The 18,298-nt window shown below is 40.5% G+C and overlaps 1 protein-coding gene across 1 annotated transcript in view; it reads right to left on the bottom strand.

Annotated features, from left to right (window-relative positions):
- Positions 1-18,298, bottom strand: part of spag17 (sperm associated antigen 17) — a 225,401-nt gene that overhangs the window by 53,053 nt on the left and 154,050 nt on the right. The window contains exons 42-43 of the mRNA XM_060832789.1: positions 5,022-5,073; positions 2,068-2,164 (exon numbers count right to left, since the gene is read on the bottom strand). Coding sequence (XP_060688772.1) covers positions 2,068-2,164; positions 5,022-5,073 — 149 coding nt within the window. The remainder of the gene's footprint in view (positions 1-2,067; positions 2,165-5,021; positions 5,074-18,298) is intronic.

Genomic DNA, 18,298 nt, shown 5'->3' with positions numbered 1-18,298 from the left:
GAAGTTGCCTATTTTAACAGGAAGAATTGAAAAGTAGTATACTATTTAAATGGAGAAACTCTGCAGAACTCTGATGTTAAGAGGGATCTAGGTATCTTGAAATGTGAATTACAAATATAGCATGCAGGTTACAGTGATCAGGAAGACAAATAGAATTCTGGTGCTAATTGCAAGTGAAATGGAATATAAGAGTAGGAAACACTTTATTGCACTTGTAGAAGGTATTAGTGAGACCACACCTGGAGTACTTTGTACAATTTTGGTCTTGTTTGAAAAAGAATGAAACAATTGCATTACAGGCAATTCAGAAACAGTTTACTTATTCCTGAGGTAAAGCACTTTTTTTTTAATGAAGTAAAGGATTAAGCTTTTATCCATTGGAGTTTACAAAGATGAACATTATTGAAATATTTATGATGGTGAGTGATTTGACTTGTCTTCCGGGATAGATCCTGGAAGAATATTTCTATTATGGAAAGACCGGACTTGGGGACATGGTCTAGGAATAAGACTTCTGCTTTTTAAAATAGAGATGAGGTGATATTTTTCTCTCAGGGTCATCAGCATTATGATCTCAACACATGGTAAATGGGACAAGTCAGATCTCAGAGTAAGATTGGGCTTGATACATCATTTTCAAAAAATGTAGTTCACATGGTGGTCAGTCAGTCAGGTATAGTGACACAAGATTCCAGAGTTTTTGAACAACAGCACAGAAGATTATTACAAAAAGAATGGCAACTAAAAATGAAACTATCTGGATATAGAAGAACAGTTTAGAAAAATCTGTACAACAAGTTTTCAACCTATTTCTCAACACCATTAATTTAGAGATTCAAGTATGTACAAATTACCCCTCTCAACTTGTTAAAGTTCTATTTAACTGATTCCGTAGGTACCTTTTCTGTGAAGTTCCTTTTTGTATAGGTCTGCAGCATGGAAACAGGCCCTTCAGCCCAATTTGCCCATGCTACCCAGTCTTCATAATTAATTTGGTCCGTATCCTTCCATACCTATCCCATCCATGTACCTGTCCATATGTTTCTTAAATGACAAAATTGTTCTCACTTCCACCACTACCTCTGGCAGTCTGTTCCATGACCACTTGATTATTCTGAACTGAAAGTAAGTTAGCATCTTAAATATTTACTAACCTGTCATAAACCACCACCCAATAAATAATTTTACATTAACACGCCACACAAATCGACAGCCATTTGCTTTCCGAAGTATACTGGAGTAACAACACTGTTTCATCAGGACTCTGAGCTTGATTTTACTTTCAAACAAACCTCCTTAGAAATGAGCCTAGTTCATCTGCCTTCATGGTAAAACTGACCTTCCAAAAATGATATTATAATAAATAATCATAAATGATACATCTATCATCACATTAGTCTGTGGACTTATCTTCCTCAGTAAACAGTGGAAGCTAAATCATTGAATTTACACAATATTAAGTTATAGTATCGTGACAGACTAGAAGGTGGAGTTGAGACTAATGAATCAACCAATATCTTGCTGAATGGTTCAATAGGCTCAAAGGATTGAATGTCCTGCTCCTAAGTCCTAAGTTGCTATGTACAATTTCTAAGGTGGATGTTAAATATCCCACAGGAGTATTTTGACAAGGAATTGGAGAGATAGACATAGAATCCTGACTAATATTTATCGCTCAATCAAAAGCCACAAATGACTATACCTGGTCATTACCACACTGCTGTTTGTGAAAACTTGCTAGATGTAAATTAGCTCTGCATTTTGTATATTACAATAGCTCAAATGGTTCAAAAGGCACCTAACTAACGGTAAAGCACATTGGAAAATTCTGAGGTTGTGATAGTTGTGATACAAATGCAAGTTTTGTTTTACAATACACTATTACCCAAATACGTGTACTAGGAAACGTTACTTACAATCCATTTTCATACTGGAATGGAGGATCTTTCATTCCTTAGAATGCAGTTAGTCATTCAAGGGATCTGTGTTTTGATGTTGTTGCATGACTTTTATGGTATGGGAAATTAAGCAAAAGAGAGAGAAATATTGTGTCTTTGTTAAACATACCTTTCCAAGTTGATTTTAGTCCAATCACAGGTTTCTGTCTCTGGTGTGCTCTTCATAGTGGACCTCACAGCATCCTCGTAAATTGAAGCCACATCAACTGTGACAAATAATAAAGTTAGAAAATGTATAGAAACTGCACAGCCATTGTCAGATTCATTAGGTCACACTAATACACATTCGTGAAATTATATATGGTTTTTTAAATCTGATATTTCCAAATGCCCAAAGTAATAAGTTATTGTGATTTACTGTAAAAGTTGTGTTGATGATTTACATTTTCAAATCATAAGAAATTAATAGTGGGGGAAAGAATTTATAGAAATCTGTGGATTTCTCTGCCAGCTGTTATTAATTCCACAACAATCTGATATTACTTTGGGTGATGTTAGATTATTTTATAAATTCGTCAACTTAGTCTCCATAACAGGACTTGAAGTGCAATGTGGATATCATCTACTATTTATTGTCTACCAGCATGTTGGAAAACTAAGTAGTTTTCTGGCTAAATGAAATATAGATGCGTAAAAGTGCAACAAAAGTTTAAGCAATTACAAGCCAGATTTTTGTGCTGCATTTATTTTTACCAACATGACACTCATTTTCCTCCACATGCACCATTTCCTGTCTGTTTGAGAAGAGCCACCTCCTAAATCTGCACTTTCACTTGCATAGACAAAATATTGGTGCTGGAAAAACACTGCTGGTCAGGCAGCATCCGAGGAGCAGGAGATTCGATGTTTTGAGCATAAGCTCTTCATCAGGAATGATGAAGAAAACCTTATGCTCAAAACATCGACTCTCCTGCTCCTCTGATGTTGCCTGACCGGTTGTGCTTTTCCAGCACCACACCTTTTGACACTAATCTCCAGCATCAGCAGTCTTCACTTTCTCCTTTCACTTGCATATGCCTGCAGAAGATATATGGCCCATGGATTTGTAATTCTTTCATTTATAACTGCCATACATCCCAAAATAGATTAATTCTGCAGCCTTCCTATAAATAGTATTTCTGATGTGGTTCAAGCAAGATCGGCTGAGTGATGCATTAGCCCCTGTTTGCAACTTGGTTGGCATCTGTATATTAAAGCTGAAAGTTCTGTTGTCTGATAACCATGAACAAGGTTGAACTGTTGCTGATTATTGTGCAGAAGGTGGCATAGCACATGTAGAACTTCCATATAAAACAAATGCTTTGATGGCACAGCTTTCACTCAGTCCTTCAGCATTACTTATTGGGAATATTAGGGGTTGGCATTGCCTTTCTTTGACATTGTTTTTGTGCCCACTGGTCACCTTCTCCCTGCATCAAGCTATCCAAAGGAAGAATTTAATTAGGAAATATGTCCTATTCTGTGATATTTCTGTTCATGGATAGGTGTTAAAAATATTTCAGCAGTTACCAAACTATCAAGCTACTGGGTGAGGGGGAAATGAATTGCTTTGGTTCTTTATTAATTTGGCTGGTCGCAACAAGCTTAATATATAAAGGATTCCCTTCAGTGTGGATACCTTTCTCCTAGACAAAATGAATTTATGTTTTAAAAAGAGCTAATTTAGCCAGGCTTTCTTCCATTAACAAAAGCACGAACTTATTCTTCACTAAATGTGAGAAAAAATAATAATGATTAAATTCCCTAACAGGCCCTTCAGCCCAACAAGTCCACACTGACCCTCTGAAGAGTAACCCACCCAGACCCATTCCCTTACATTTACCCCTCACTAATGCACTAACACTTTGGACAATTTAGCATGGCCAATTCACCAAACCTGCACATCTTTGGATCATGGGAGGAAATTAGAGCACCAGGAGGAAACCCACGCAGACATAGAAAGAATGTGCAAACCCCACACAGACGGTCGCCTGAGGCAGGAATCAAACCCGGGACCCTGGCGCTGTGGGTCAATTCAAATTCCATTTTACTGTGTGTGAATTACACTGATAGAAATGGAGAAGATTTTCTACTAGTCTGTGTGACCTTGCAAATGGTAAAACCAAAGAAGAACATAGAGTGCAAGCTGAGTCAAGTACATATTGAGTTTTATTGATCTACCAATGCTAGTTTAAAAATAATTACCTTGCAAACTGGCCTCATCTGAAAATCTACACCCTTCTACAAACCTATTCCCAGATGTTTAGATAATACAGATGGCAATTATGATCAAGCCTATTCAGATGACACTGCTCATATTAGGCTTTTGTGGGGCACTAGAAGGCACATTTTAGAAGTTCTGAAATACTACAAAAGATGCAACTTATTGAAAATCTGACTAGTATACATCAATTAACCTAGCAAGTAGTCCATTATAACTTTTAAATCATTAAACATGACTTTAAAAAGTTATTCTGAAGTGGTCGACTAGATCATTCTTACTGACTGATGGAGGGGGGCTCAAGGGGCCAGAAGGTTTATTCCTTCTTCTAATTCATATGCTCACATGAGTTCAAGGCCACTGGCCATATTGAATTTTAGATATATTCAGGTGAAGAGGCAGATTTAAGAGATAGTTCTTCTCACTAGACAAGAAATGTGTGTGTGTGTGTGTGTGTGTGTGTGTGTGTGTGTGTGTGTGTGTGTGGTGGGGGGGGGGGGGGGATGCAAGTCGGATCAACAAAAATGGACAGAGCACAAACTCTGACCCTTAAAACTGCACTTAATTTTACACAACTAACAGATACACAGCATATTGTTATTTCATGAGTCTGCATGGTCACATTACATTTTTAGTAATTCAAAATATTCACTTGGGGTAGCATTGAATCCAACAAATCCAAGAGTGTAAAGGTATTGCTCATGGATTGTCTCAGTTATTCCATTTTTATTGCAGAATATAAAATCCTTTGATTGTTTTTAAACAACTGAAAGCATTATTGCAGATTTTAGCTTTTTTAAAGTTTACATTGACGATTGCTGAAAAGACCCATATATTCACATTGTAAATGTGTTAAAATGTACCTTTGTTTGATTCTTTCTCTTCAGTTTGACACACTTCTTCATCAGAGGAGGACTGCACAGGAATGATGTTGGTAATTTTGTGATAATGTAGGAAATACATTCCAAAAGAAATTAATGACAAATAAGATGTACAATATAGATCCAGAATATACAATAGCTGAAAATGCATTTACTGACACATCAGAGTATTTCTAAATAACTTTTTATCTTTATCTTGAATTTGGAAATAAACTAGTATAGTTATTCCTGGGAACTGAGAGTAGTTGGACTGTAGTGGCATCACACTGTACACAGAGTGGGAAGAGGGGTAAGTTGAACAGATTATGAGGGTGTCCATGGCAAAAGACAAAGTCAGTGATAATGGGTGCAATGGAGAAATAGATGTGTAAAACAGGTCTTGATGTTAGGTATAAAAAGTTTTTAAGAAAGGGCCAACTCTGCAACTTACCAATAAGACACAGTTGGGAGAGGGTGAAGATGGAAGTCATTCACTTTGGTAGGAGTAACAAGAAGATGGATTACTGGGCTAATGGTAGGCTACTTGGTAGTGTGGATAAGCAGAGGGATCTTGGTGTCCATGTACAGAGATCTCTGAAAGTTGCCACCCAGGTAAATAGTGCTGTGAAGAAGGCATATGGCGTACTGGGCTTTATTGGTAGAGGAATTGAGTTCCGGAGTCCTGAGGTCATGTTGCAGTTGTATAAGACTCTGGTGCGGCCTTATCTGGAGTATTGTGTGTAGTTTTGATCGCCATACTATAGCAAGGATGTGGAGGCACTGGAACGGGTGCAGAGGAGATTTACCAGGATGTTGCCTGGAATGGTAGGAAGATCGTATGAGGAAAGGCTGAGGCACTTGGGGCTGTTCTCATTGGAGAAATGAAGGTTTAGGGGAGATTTGATAGAGGTGTACAAGATGATTAGGGGTTTAGATAGGGTTGACAGTGAGAACCTTTTTCCGCGTATGGAGTCAGCTGTTACTAGGGGACACAGCTTTAAATTAAGGGGGTTGGTATAGGACAGATGTTAGGGGTAGATTCTTTACTCAGCGGGTTGTGAGTTCATGGAATGCCCTGCCAGTATCAGCAGTGGACTCTCCCTCTTTATGGTCATTCAAGCGGGCATTGGATAAGCATATGGAGGTTATTGGGCTAGTGTAGGTTAGGTAGGCTTCGGTCGGCACAACATTGAGGGCCGAAGGGCCTGTACTGCGCTGTATTTTTCTATGTTCTATGTTCTATGTTTTATGGAAGAAAAATGCAGTACAGCGGTCAAACACAGAGATGTAGAATTCAATTTTGAATCTTGTGGTGATAAACTGCCTAAGAAGAAAATGAACTTGCTCCTCCAGCTTGCGCTGTGCTTTGCTGAAACACTACAGTAGGCCAAGGACCAAAATGTTATCATAGGAGTAAAATGATTTATTGAAATAGCAAATAACTGGAAGGGCAGGGTCATTTCTATGGAGAGTGAAGGTGACCTACAAAGCAGCCACCCGGTCTGTGTTTGGTCTTGCCAATGTAAAGGAGACATTGTGAACTGTGAGTATGGCAGACTTGGTTAAATAGACAATAAACAATAGACAACAGACAACAGACAGCAGGTGCAGGAGTAGGCCATTCAGCCCTTTGAGCCTGCACCGCCATTTAATATGATCATGGCTGATCATTCCTAATTAGTATCCGCTTCCTGCCTTATCTCCATAACCCTTGATTCCACTATCTTTGAGAGCTCTATCCAACTCTTTCTTAAATGAATCCAGAGACTGGGCCTCCACTGCCCTCTGGGGCAGAGCATTCCACACAGCCACCACTCTCTGGGTGAAGAAGTTTCTCCTCATCTCTGTCCTAAATGGTCTACCCCATATTTTTAAGCTGTGTCTTCTGGTTCGGCACTCAACCATCAATGGAAACATTTTTCCTGGTGCCAGACTGTCCAATCATTTCATAATTTTATATGTCTCAGTCAGATCCCCTCTCAGTCTTCTAAACTCAAGGGTAGAGCTGAAAATGTGTTGCTGGAAAAGCGCAGCAGGTCAGGCAGCATCCAAGGAACAGGAAATTCGACATTTCGGGCATAAGCCCTTCTTCAGGAATGAGGAAAGTGTGTCCAGCAGGCTAAGATTCTTAGCCAGCTATACACACTTTCCTCATTCCTGAAGAAGGGCTTATGCCCGAAACATCGAATCTCCTGTTCCTTGGATGTTGCCTGACCTGCTGCGCTTTTCCAGCAACACATTTTCAGCTCTGATCTCCAGCATCTGCAGTCCTCACTTTCTCCTCGAAGATTTAAAGTCAAGGGTATACAAGCCCAGTCGCTTCAGTCTTTCAGTGTAAGGTAATCCCGCCATTCCAGGAATTGACCTTGTGAACCTACGTTGCACTCCCTCAAAAGCCAGAATGTCTTTCCTCAAATTTGGAGACCAGAACTGCACACAGTGCAATAAAGTGCAAACAAAATAATGCTTCATATGGAAAGTGTGTTGGCAGTCTTGGATGGAGGGGATGTAGAAGGTTAATGGCAAGTATCATACCTTCTGTAATTGCACAGGTAGGTGCCATGGGACAGTAATAAAATGATGGAAGAGTGGACCACAATGTCATGGAGAGAATGGTCCCTGTTGAATACTGACAATGGGTGAGAAGGGAAGATGTGTTTGGTGGAGGTATCATGGTGGATGATGAGCCTTTGAATGCAATACTGATGAAGTGAAAAGTAAGGATAAGGGGAATGCAATCATTGTTCTGAAAGGGGGGAGAAGGGGAGAGTGCAGGAGTGCAAGAGATGGATGAGACACAGATGAGATCCTCGTGAAACAGAATGGGTGAGAATCCTGCATTGAGGAAAATGGGGCACATGTTGGATACACTCTGATGTAAGGTGTCATCACTGGAACAGATGCGACTGGAAAAATGGAATGGTATCTTTGCAGGTAGCAAGGTGGGAGGAAGTGTAGTCAAAGTAACTGTGTGAGTCAGTGTATTGGTGGACATCCTATACCCAGAAATGCAAACAATGAAGTCAAGGAGGGAAAGCAAAGAGTCAGAGGTAAAGATGAGAGAAGATAAAAATTGGAAGCACGTTTTCTAATACCTAACAAGAGCAGTAAGTAGCACTGATGACATCATCAATATATTGGAGAAAGAGTCGTGGTATGAGTTGAAGTAGGAATGAAACAGGAATGTCTCATATACCCCACAAAGAGACAGGCATAGCTGGGATTCTTATCGGATGAGTTAAAGGAATGTTGTTCAAAGGAAGAACCAGTTCAGCCAGGGAAAAGAGGGTGCACTGGATGGGGACTTTTCAAGGAAGAAGGGGAGAGCCTAATGGAATGGACATGTTGAGGGATTGCACATCCATGATGAATACAAGGTGGTTTGGGTCAGAAAACTGGAAATTGTGGGGCTGATGTAAAGATGTAAAGTATCAGGAGAACATAAGTGCAAACAAAAAGATTAAAATTGGAATCAAGAATCAAAAAATTAGAATCAGTGTGACAGCAGTGTGACTGTATTGGAAATTATGGTCCACATGGATAATAAAACATTTGTTTATCAAAATAAAAGTTCAAGGAAAGGAGTAAACATGTCATTATACAATACACTGACCAGAGGCTGCTTGCCATATTATCAATAGAAAGAAAGACCTTGGAAGGAAGTGCTGCCTCACAGTGGACCCAGGTTTGATTCCAACCTTGCATGATTGAGTGTGTGGAGTTTACATGTTCTGTCCATATCTATGTAGGTTTCTACTGATGGTTCCTGTTTCCTCTCTCAGTTCAAAGATGTGCAGGCTAGGTGGTTTGGGCAGGCTAAAGTGCCCTGCAGTCACTAGGGATGGGCAGGCTAGGTGGATATGGGGATAGGGGATGGGATGGGGAGACAAGCTCTTTGCAAGGTCACTGCAGACTCAATGGGTTGAATAGTCTCTTTCTGGAATATAGGAATTGTATGATTCCAAATCCAAACACAGCGCATTCCTCCAGGAACGAGGTTTTGATGAGGTTCTGTCTGGCCTCTCAAGCTCGATAGTATATGGGTCTACTTTGGTCTTTCGATGTTCACACAGATATCATTATCTTGCCCACAATCCTGCATTTCCTTTGTATCCAGAACATCACCCCTTTGTTGGCTCTAGTTGTGAAGGGCACAGCAAATGATAATAATGCAAGACATCCACTTTGAGTTGAGCAAGGCAACACTGGAGCAGTGAAGGCTCATCTTAAATAAGTCTATTGTCTATTCCACTAAGGCATTGGTGAAAGTGTGAGCTGGTTGTAACTCCATCCTGCAGTAGTCTGAAGGTGTGGTGCTGGAAAAGCACAGCAGGTCAGGCAGCATCTGAGGAGCAGGAGAATCAACGTTTCAGGTATAAGCGCTTCATCACATTCATGATGAGAGGCTTATGTCCGAATCATCAATTATCCTGCTCCTAGGATGCTGCTTAACCCGCTGTGCTTTTCCAGTGCCACACATTTTGACTCTGATCTTCAGCATCTTTTGTCCTCACTTTTTTCTGATAGTCTCAGGGTTTCGCAAAGCTAACATTGACTGTTTAAGAAAGGGAGTGTGTCTCAGCAGCCATTTCTGTATGATGTGAAAACTTTGAAAGGGTGCAGGATATGAGAGCTTTCCAGCATGTACACATCATGACAACCCCTTGGATATTTGCCACATTCATCGAGAAGCTGGCATCTACGGTCACTGGGCGGTTGTTGAGTGCTCAATCAGTTTGCCTGTTAATTCATTTTTAACCTCATGTTAATTCTAGATGTCAGAGTATAGGATAAATATCCTGCTTTATTGATATTATTTTTTCTACTTGCTTTCAACAATGGAATCTTGCTTTACTCTTGTAGTAAACACCTGAGAATTCAAATTTTGTCTATCTTACAAGAAATGTTACTGGTCCATAATTGGATCCTAACAAAATTGTGGTCTCATTCAGGATTATATCATCATCTTGCAGGTGAACTTATAACAGAGCTATGAATGTCCTCAGGGTTGTGACACAGTAATCAATTCATTGAACAGAAAGTCTTTGTGTATTTGGCTGTCATCAACCGCCCAATGTGATCAGGTCAGTATGTATATCATTGGCTTAGTAATGGATGTACGCTGATAGAATTACATGTGAGGAGGCAGTGAATTGGTAACCTTGTCCTACCAAGAGATGCAAAGAATGCATCTGTGACACCAGAGGTGGAAATCGTTCAGCCTTTTCTCCTACCTAGCCTATGTTGCTTAGGTGTCATCACAATAGAGGAGTGCACAGAGGTTGCAGTTTTTGTCCTGCTTGATATTGTCTATCAGATTACTGTTGCTTTATATTCAGTCAGTTAACTTGAGCATAACAGATGCCATTTTTGTGATGTGTGTTGACTTCATTACTGTGTCAGATTAATGGAGTCTAGGTGCATGGAATTCTCACAACTTCCAGTGTCAATTTCTTTATGCTGAGAGATGGCAATATGGACTGTGATAGTTAACTTCCTGACGTCAACTGTCAAACCAAAGTCTTTACAAGTGGATTAGAGTCTTTCCACTTATTGGTGATAATTCTTCAGTATTGCTATCTATAACTGATATGCAATGTCCTCAATTTTGGATGAACATGCCCCATCTATAGGTTAATTAGATTTCATTTGTGTGATCAATTATTTCAACGAAACGGGTTGGAAAGGCAAGGGGATTACAAGTTATTTTAGGGCAGCACTTGTTGCATGGTAAACAACTCTTTATTTAAAATAATAATACATGAGGAATTGCCTGACACTTTATCCTATAAGTGTTACAACATAGAACATTAGAACGTACAATAGGACAACGCAATACAGGCCCTTTGACTCTCGATGTTGCGTCGACCTTTGGAACCGATCTGAAGCCTATCTAACCTACACAAATCCATTCTCATTCATATGCCTATTCAATGACCATTTAAATATCCTTTAAGTTGGCCCTTTACTACTGTTGCAGGCAGTATGCTCCATGCCCCTACAACCTTCCGAGTAAAGAATTCATCTAAATTTCTCTAAACAAGAATTATGACTGCTACGAGCTGGGATAGAGATCATTTTGTATAAGACAGAAGTTCTCTGCAATGTACATGTCATAGAGTCATAGAGATGTACAGCATGGAAACAGTCCATGCCGACAAGATATCCCAACCCAATCTCGTCACACCTGCCTGCACCCGGCCCATATCTGTCCAAATCCTTCTTATTCATATACCCATCCAAATGCCTCTTAAATGTTGCAATTGTACCAGCCTCCACCACATCCTCTGGCAGCTCATTCCATACACGTACCACCCTCTGTGAGAAAACGTTGCCCCTTAGGTCTCTTTTATATCTTTCCTCTCTCACCCTAAACCTATGCCCTCTAGTTCTTGACTCCCTGACCCCAGGGAAAAGACTTTGCCTATTTATCCTATCCATGCCCCACATAATTTTGTAAAGCTCTATAAGGTCACCCCTCAACCGCCGACGCTCCAGGGAAAACAGCCCTAGCCTGTTCAGCCTCTCCCTACAGCTCAGATCCTCCAACTCTGGCAACATCCTTGTAAATATTTTCTGAACCCTTTCAAGTTTCACAACATCTTTCCGATAGGAAGGAGACCAGAATTGCACGCAATATTCCAACAGTGGCCTAACCAATGTCCTGTACGGCCGCAACATGACTTCCCAACTCCTGTACTCAATACTCTCACCAATAAAGGAAAGCATACCAAATGCCTTCTTCACTATCCCATCTGTCTGCGACTCCACTTTTAAGGAGCTATGAACCTGCACTCCAAGGTCTCTTTGTTCAGCAACACTCCCTAGGAAAGATTTGCTTTCCCAAAATGCAGCACCTCACATTTACCGGAATTAAACTCCATGTGCCACTTCTCAGCCCATTGGCCCATCTGGTCCAAATCCTGTTGTAATCTGAGGTAACTCTCTTTGCTGTCCACTACACCTCCAATTTTGGTGTCATCTGCAAATTTACTAACTGTACCTCTTGTGCTCGCATCCAAATCATTTATGTAAATGACAAAAAGTAGAGGGCCCCAGCACTGATCCTTGTGGCACTCCACTGGTCACAGGCCTCCAGTCTGAAAAACAACCCTCCACCACCACCCTCTGTCTTCTACCTTTGAGCCAGTTCCTTATCCAAATGGCTAGTTCTCCTTGCATTCCATGAGATCTAACCTTGCTAATCAGTCTCCAATGGGGAACCTTGTGAATACCTTACTGAAGTCCATATAGATCACATCTACTGCTCTGCCCTCACCAATCTTCTTTACTACTTCTTCAAAAAACTCAATCAAGTTTGTGAGACATGATTTCCCACACATAAAGCCATGTTGACTATCCCGAATCAGTCCTTGCCTTTCCAAATACACGTACATCCTGTCCCTCAGGATTCTCTCCAACAACTTGCCTACCACCGAGGTCAGGCTCACCGGTCTATAGTTCCCTGGCTTGTCTTTACCACCCTTCTTAAACAGTGGCACCACGTTTGCCAACCTCCAGTCTTCCGGCACTTCACCTGTGACTATCGATGATACAAATATCTCAGCAAGAGGCCCAGCAATCACTTCTCTAGCTTCCCACAGAGTTCCCAGTATACCTGATCAGATCTTGGGGATTTATCCACCTTTAACCGTTTCAAGACATCCAGCACTTCCTCCTCTGTAATCTGAACATTTTGCACATGTGGACAATGTGATCCATGACAGCATTGTTGTTTACTTAAGGGGATTAAAGAGGAATATTTCAGATTTTATTCTCCTATCTGCTTTTCTTGCCTTTCTTTTGGGGAGGAATGTTAGTATTATGATGAATAAAGTATCACAATTGTGTGGGACAGACTGAATGGACCATTAGATTCTTTCTCGTCCATCATTACCATATGGTGTTTACACATTTTTTTCCTAATTCATATATTTACCATGATTACTTAGCTACAAATGTGTAGTTTTTGCCTTTTTAAAGCTCTTTTTGTTTACTTTTTGTTACTTTTTTTGTTACTTATTCAAAGTAACTTTGAATAATTCCGTTGTTAATCATGCAGGTCTACTTTGTCACAAAGCTAGTCCCTTTCTTTTTAAAAGTTGTTCCTTGGCTCAAGAAGACTCTGCCCTTGATTTTTTTTTTCAGAGGGGCAATACATTAGGCTGGGCTCCAATCAGTCTGGTTTGGTACAGAGATGAAAAGGATTTTGAGAAACCTTTTGTTTATATGTAAGTAGATGAGACTTCAGGCCAAAGTGGTCATGCTTTAGGAATGACCTGTATAAAGAGAGGGGAGTGGTCAGCTTTCTAGCTGAGCAGTTTTAGTTCAGTCTTGAACCGGTTAGAAGTTCAACAGAGAGCTGTGTGGAAACTCTCTCTCTTTTCTGCCCTTCAACAAATTGCAAAGTTATAGTCTGGGGTTGCCTGCTTAAGAAGGTTTTGAGTGGACAGATTGGGTGTTTTTTAGATTAGATTAGACTTACAGTGTGGAAACAGGCCCTTCGGCCCAACAAGTCCACACCGACCCGCCGAAGCGAAACCCACCCATACCCTTACATTTACCCCTTACCTAACACTAAAGGCAATTTAGCATGGCCAATTCACCTGACCCGCACATCTTTGGACTGTGGGAGGAAACCGGAGCACCCGGAGGAAACCCACGCAGACACGGGGAGAACGTGCAAACTCCACACAGTCAGTCGCCTGAGTCGGGAACTGAACCCGGGTCTCAGGCGCTGTGAGGCAGAAGTGCTAACCACTGTGCCACCGTGCCGCCCACCACCGAATCCCACGTGTTCTTTGTGGGATTTTGAAACAGCTAGTGGTTGTTGCCCGTGTCCTTATTTCGGGTGTTGGTTTGGTTGGGTAGACAAAGCTTGGGATAGTAATGGCTCTTTCAGTCACCAAAACTTTTCTGAGTGTGGGTACGATGACTTTGGAAGTTTTGCAAAAAGTGAATAGGACCAAGTTGCAAGAATTAGCAGTGAAACTGGAATTGAAACTGCCTGTTTCAGTGACGAAAGGAGAGATAATTGCAGCAGTAGCTCAGCATTTAAACTTGCTGGAGAAACCATCAGAATCTATTGAGATGGCAAGAATTCAATTGCAAATGAAGTAGCTTGAGTTGGAGGCAAGAAATAAGAAAAGGGCAGCAGAAATGAAACAGTTTGAGTTAGAAGTAGAAGCAGAAGAGAGGGAAAAAGAGAGCAGCAGAACAGAGAGAAAAAGATAGAGCAGCAGAAGAGAGACAAAGAGAGAGCAGAGAAAGAAAAAGAGAGAGCTTATGAACTTCAAAAACTGACACGTAAAAAGAAAAGGCAGCTTAAAAGGCTGGAGATAAAGGCTGAGGGTAGGCTTCATGAGGAAGAGCAAGCTCCTGGTAGTCAGAAGCTTAGTGAGAAACTGTTTAAGTATGTTCAAGCATTGCCTAAATTTGATGAGAAGGATGTGGAAAGCTTTTTCATCTCATCTGAAAAGGTGGCTAAACAAATGCAGTGGCCAGTGGCAATGTGGGTTGTGCTGATCCAAACAAAACTTGTAGATAGGGCTGCTGAGGTATTCTCATCACTATCAGAGGATGTATCTGGGGAGTATGAGGAGGTGAAAAAAGCCATTTTAAGTGCATATGAGCTTGTACCAGAAGTTTATAGACAACATTTGAGGAATCTATGAAGGGAGTCTGGTCAAACCTATATTGAGTTTGAAAGGATCAAACAGAGTAATTTCCATAGATTGATAAGACTTTTAAAAATTGAGCAAACTTATGATGCCCTTAGAGAGGTAATTATTTTGGAGGAATTCAAAAATTCACTGCCTGAAGTAGTGCAAACTCATGTAGAAGAGCAGAGAGTTAAAACAGCAAGGTTAGCAGCTGAAGTGGCTGATGATTATGAACTGGTCTATAAAACCCGGTTTGGCTTCTAGAATCAATTTCAGTCCATGAGGGATAGAAACTGGGGCAAAGAGAAATCCTCACACGGAAAGGGGAAGGTAGATCTCAGTGAAGATCATAAGGATAACTTACCACAGGGTAAAAAAAAATCCTTGAGGGGACAAAGAAGTTAAAAAGTTTTGGTGTTTTCATTGTAATAAGGTGGACCACATGAAATCAGTGTTGGTGGGCTAGGAGAAAGCCAGATGTAGGAAAACCAAACAAGCCTGGAAGTTTTGTTGGACCAATAACAAAAAGCACAAGGGAAGTTAGACAACTGCTCAGAGTGTACAAGATGATCAGAGGTTGATTAAGGAGGAAGTGCCAGATCTGCTTAAAAAATACACATGCAAGGGTAAAGTTTATTCACATAGGCCAGGAGCCGTAGGTAAGGAAGTTACAATATTAAGGGAACAGGATCCTCTCAGTCTGTAATATTGAAGGATGAGGAAATTTGCACTCCTGAAGGACTATTGCCAGAGAAGGTACTGATAACAGGAATTCATGGTCAGACAACAAGTGCTCAGTTATGTAAAGTGAGGCTAGAGAGTCCAGAGAAGAGTGGAGAATTTGTCGTTGGAGTACTGGACAAACTCTCATCTCCAGAAATACAATTTATCTTTGCAAATGCTGTAGCTGATTCACCATTAGGTGTGCAGCCAGTGGAGACTCAGACAACTGAAGACTTGGAGAATGTTTATCCAGGAATTTTCCCTGATTGTGTGATCACAAGATCACAGAGGCACAAGCTGAAGCAGGAGAGATCAAAAGGCATAGATAAGGAAGCTGACATAGTATTATCTAAAACTTTCCTTGATCATAAAAGTGAAACAGAGAAGGAGAAAATTGGTAAACATGCAAGCATCTTTAGCTCTACTAAACTGATTGAATTATAACAGAAAGATGAGGGGTTAAAACAATTATATCAAAAGGCATTTACAGAGAAGGAAAATGAATGCAGTCCTGTGTGTTATTATTTTAAAAATGTCTGAATGAAGAAATGGAGACCATCACGTATTCAAGCAGATGAGAAATGGGCAGAGTTTCTTGAAATTGTTTTGCTAGTGGGGTATAGGAAGGAGGTGCTGCGAGTGGCACATGACCTACCCCTTGGAGGTCATTTAGGAGTGAGGAAAACACAGGCTAAAATACAAAATCATTTTTACTGCCCTGGACTACACAAAGATATAGTTGAATTTTACCAGACATGTCAAACATGTCAGCTAATCGGAAAACCACAGTAATAAAACTTGCACTCTTTAATATGTATTCCAGCATTTCAGCGACCTTTTACAAAAGTCTTGACTGATTGCGTAAGTACCCTACCTCAAACAAAAAGTGGGAATAAGTATTTGTTAGCAATAATGGATGTGTCAATTAGATTTCCAGAGGCAATCCCATTAAGCAACATCACAGCTAAAAGGGTTGTAGAAGAATTACTTATTTTTTTAACTAGATACAGACTACCAATAGAGATCCAGTCAAATCAAGGATCAAACTTCACATTCAAATTATTCAAAGAAGTTATGGATAACTTGGGAATAAAGTTCATTACAAGATGATTAGGGGTTTAGATAGGGTAGACACTGAGAACCTTTTTCTGTTAATGGAGTCAGCTGTTACTAGGGGACACAGTTTTAAATTAAGGCGTGGTAGGTATAGGACAGATGTTAGGGGTAGATTCTTTACTCAGCGGGTTGTGAGTTCATGGAATACCCTGCCAGTAGCAGTGGTGAACTCTCTTTATGGTCATTTAAGCGGGCATTGGATAAGCATATGGAGGTTATTGGGCTAGTGTAGGTTAGGTAGACTTTGGTCGGGGCAACATCGAGGGCCGAAGGGCCTGTACTGCGCTGTATTTTTCTATGTTCTATGTAAAGCAATTCAAATCTACTGCATACCATCTGGAATCGCAGGGAGCACTGGAGAGATGGCATCAAACACTAAAGATCATGTTGAAGGCTTATGGTCAGGATTATCCAGATGATTGGGATAAGGGAATTCTGTTTGTCCATTTTGTGATCAGAGATGCACCGAATAAATCAACCAAATTCAGTCCATTTGAATTAAGATTTGGGCATGAAGTAACAGAACCATTAAAAGTGATTAAGGAGAAATTAATAAGTCAGAATTCAGAGACCACACATTTGGACTATGTGTCAAATTTTAGAGAACGATTAATTAGAGCTGGAAAGTTGGTTGCCAGCATTTAAAAGAATCACAGCATACAACCAAACAGGAAGCAGATAAGAAATCACAAATTCACAATTTTGCAATTGGGGATAAGCCATTGGTGTTACTGCCAGTAACAGGTGAGCCTTTAAAAGCAAGGTTTAGTGGACCATATCAAATTAAGAAGAAATTGAGTGAGGTGAACTATTTGATAAGGACTCCGGACAGGAGGAACTCTCACAGAATGTGTCATGTAAATATGCTCAGAAGGTATTTTGATCGGGAAGGAAAGCAAGAGGAGAAGGTGTTACTGATTATAGCACAGGAGGAAGAGTCAAGTTCAGAGAATTCTGAATTGGACACTCCTCAAATCAAATTGAACAATGAGGAAGTTGTCAAAAATCGGGATAAATTATTGAGTTACCTTCCACAAGAAAATCAAAATGACCTGAAAGAGTTATTACTATCACATGGGGAGATGTGCAGGAATAAACTGGAAAGTACTAATCTAATTGTGCATGATGTAGATAAAGGAGATGCTGTTCCGATTAAACAACATCCTTATAAGCGTAAGTCTCTAAAGTTGGCGCAGGTTCAGAAGAAGATAGAGCGCCTACCCCAGGATGGCATAATCGGAGTGAATTACAGTGGCTGGAGTTCACCTATAGCCATGGTGCCAAAGCCAGATGGTACCCAACGGTTATGTGTGGACTTTTGCAAAGTCAACGCTGTTACATAGACTGATGCATATTCAATTCCGTGGTTGGAGGACTGTGTCGAAAAAATGGTACAAGCATCTTACATTTCTAAGTTGGACTTGCTCAGAGGCTACTGGCAAGTACCTCTGTCAGAGAGAGCAAAGGCAATTTTGGCTTTCATAACGCCAAGTGGACTATATCAGTTCAAAGTCATGCTATTTGATATGCTAAACACACCAGCCACATTTCAGACTGACTAATAAGGTCATTGCGAGCTTACCCAATTGTGTGGTGTAAATAGATGACCTGATGATTTTTAGTCATTCTTGGAAGGAACATTTACAGCATTTATTGGACTTGTTCAATCGACTTCGGAAGGCAGGCTTGGTGGTAAAGTAAATTTGGTAAAAACAATGACTGCAGATGCTGGAAACCAGATTCTGGATCAGTGGTGCTGGAAGAGCACAGCAGTTCAGG

This window comes from Hemiscyllium ocellatum, chromosome 12, assembly GCF_020745735.1.
Source record: "Hemiscyllium ocellatum isolate sHemOce1 chromosome 12, sHemOce1.pat.X.cur, whole genome shotgun sequence".
NCBI classification, from domain to species: Eukaryota; Metazoa; Chordata; class Chondrichthyes; order Orectolobiformes; family Hemiscylliidae; genus Hemiscyllium; species Hemiscyllium ocellatum.
Note: the sequence above shows the minus strand (reverse complement) of the source record. Positions and strands in the feature narration are given on the sequence as shown.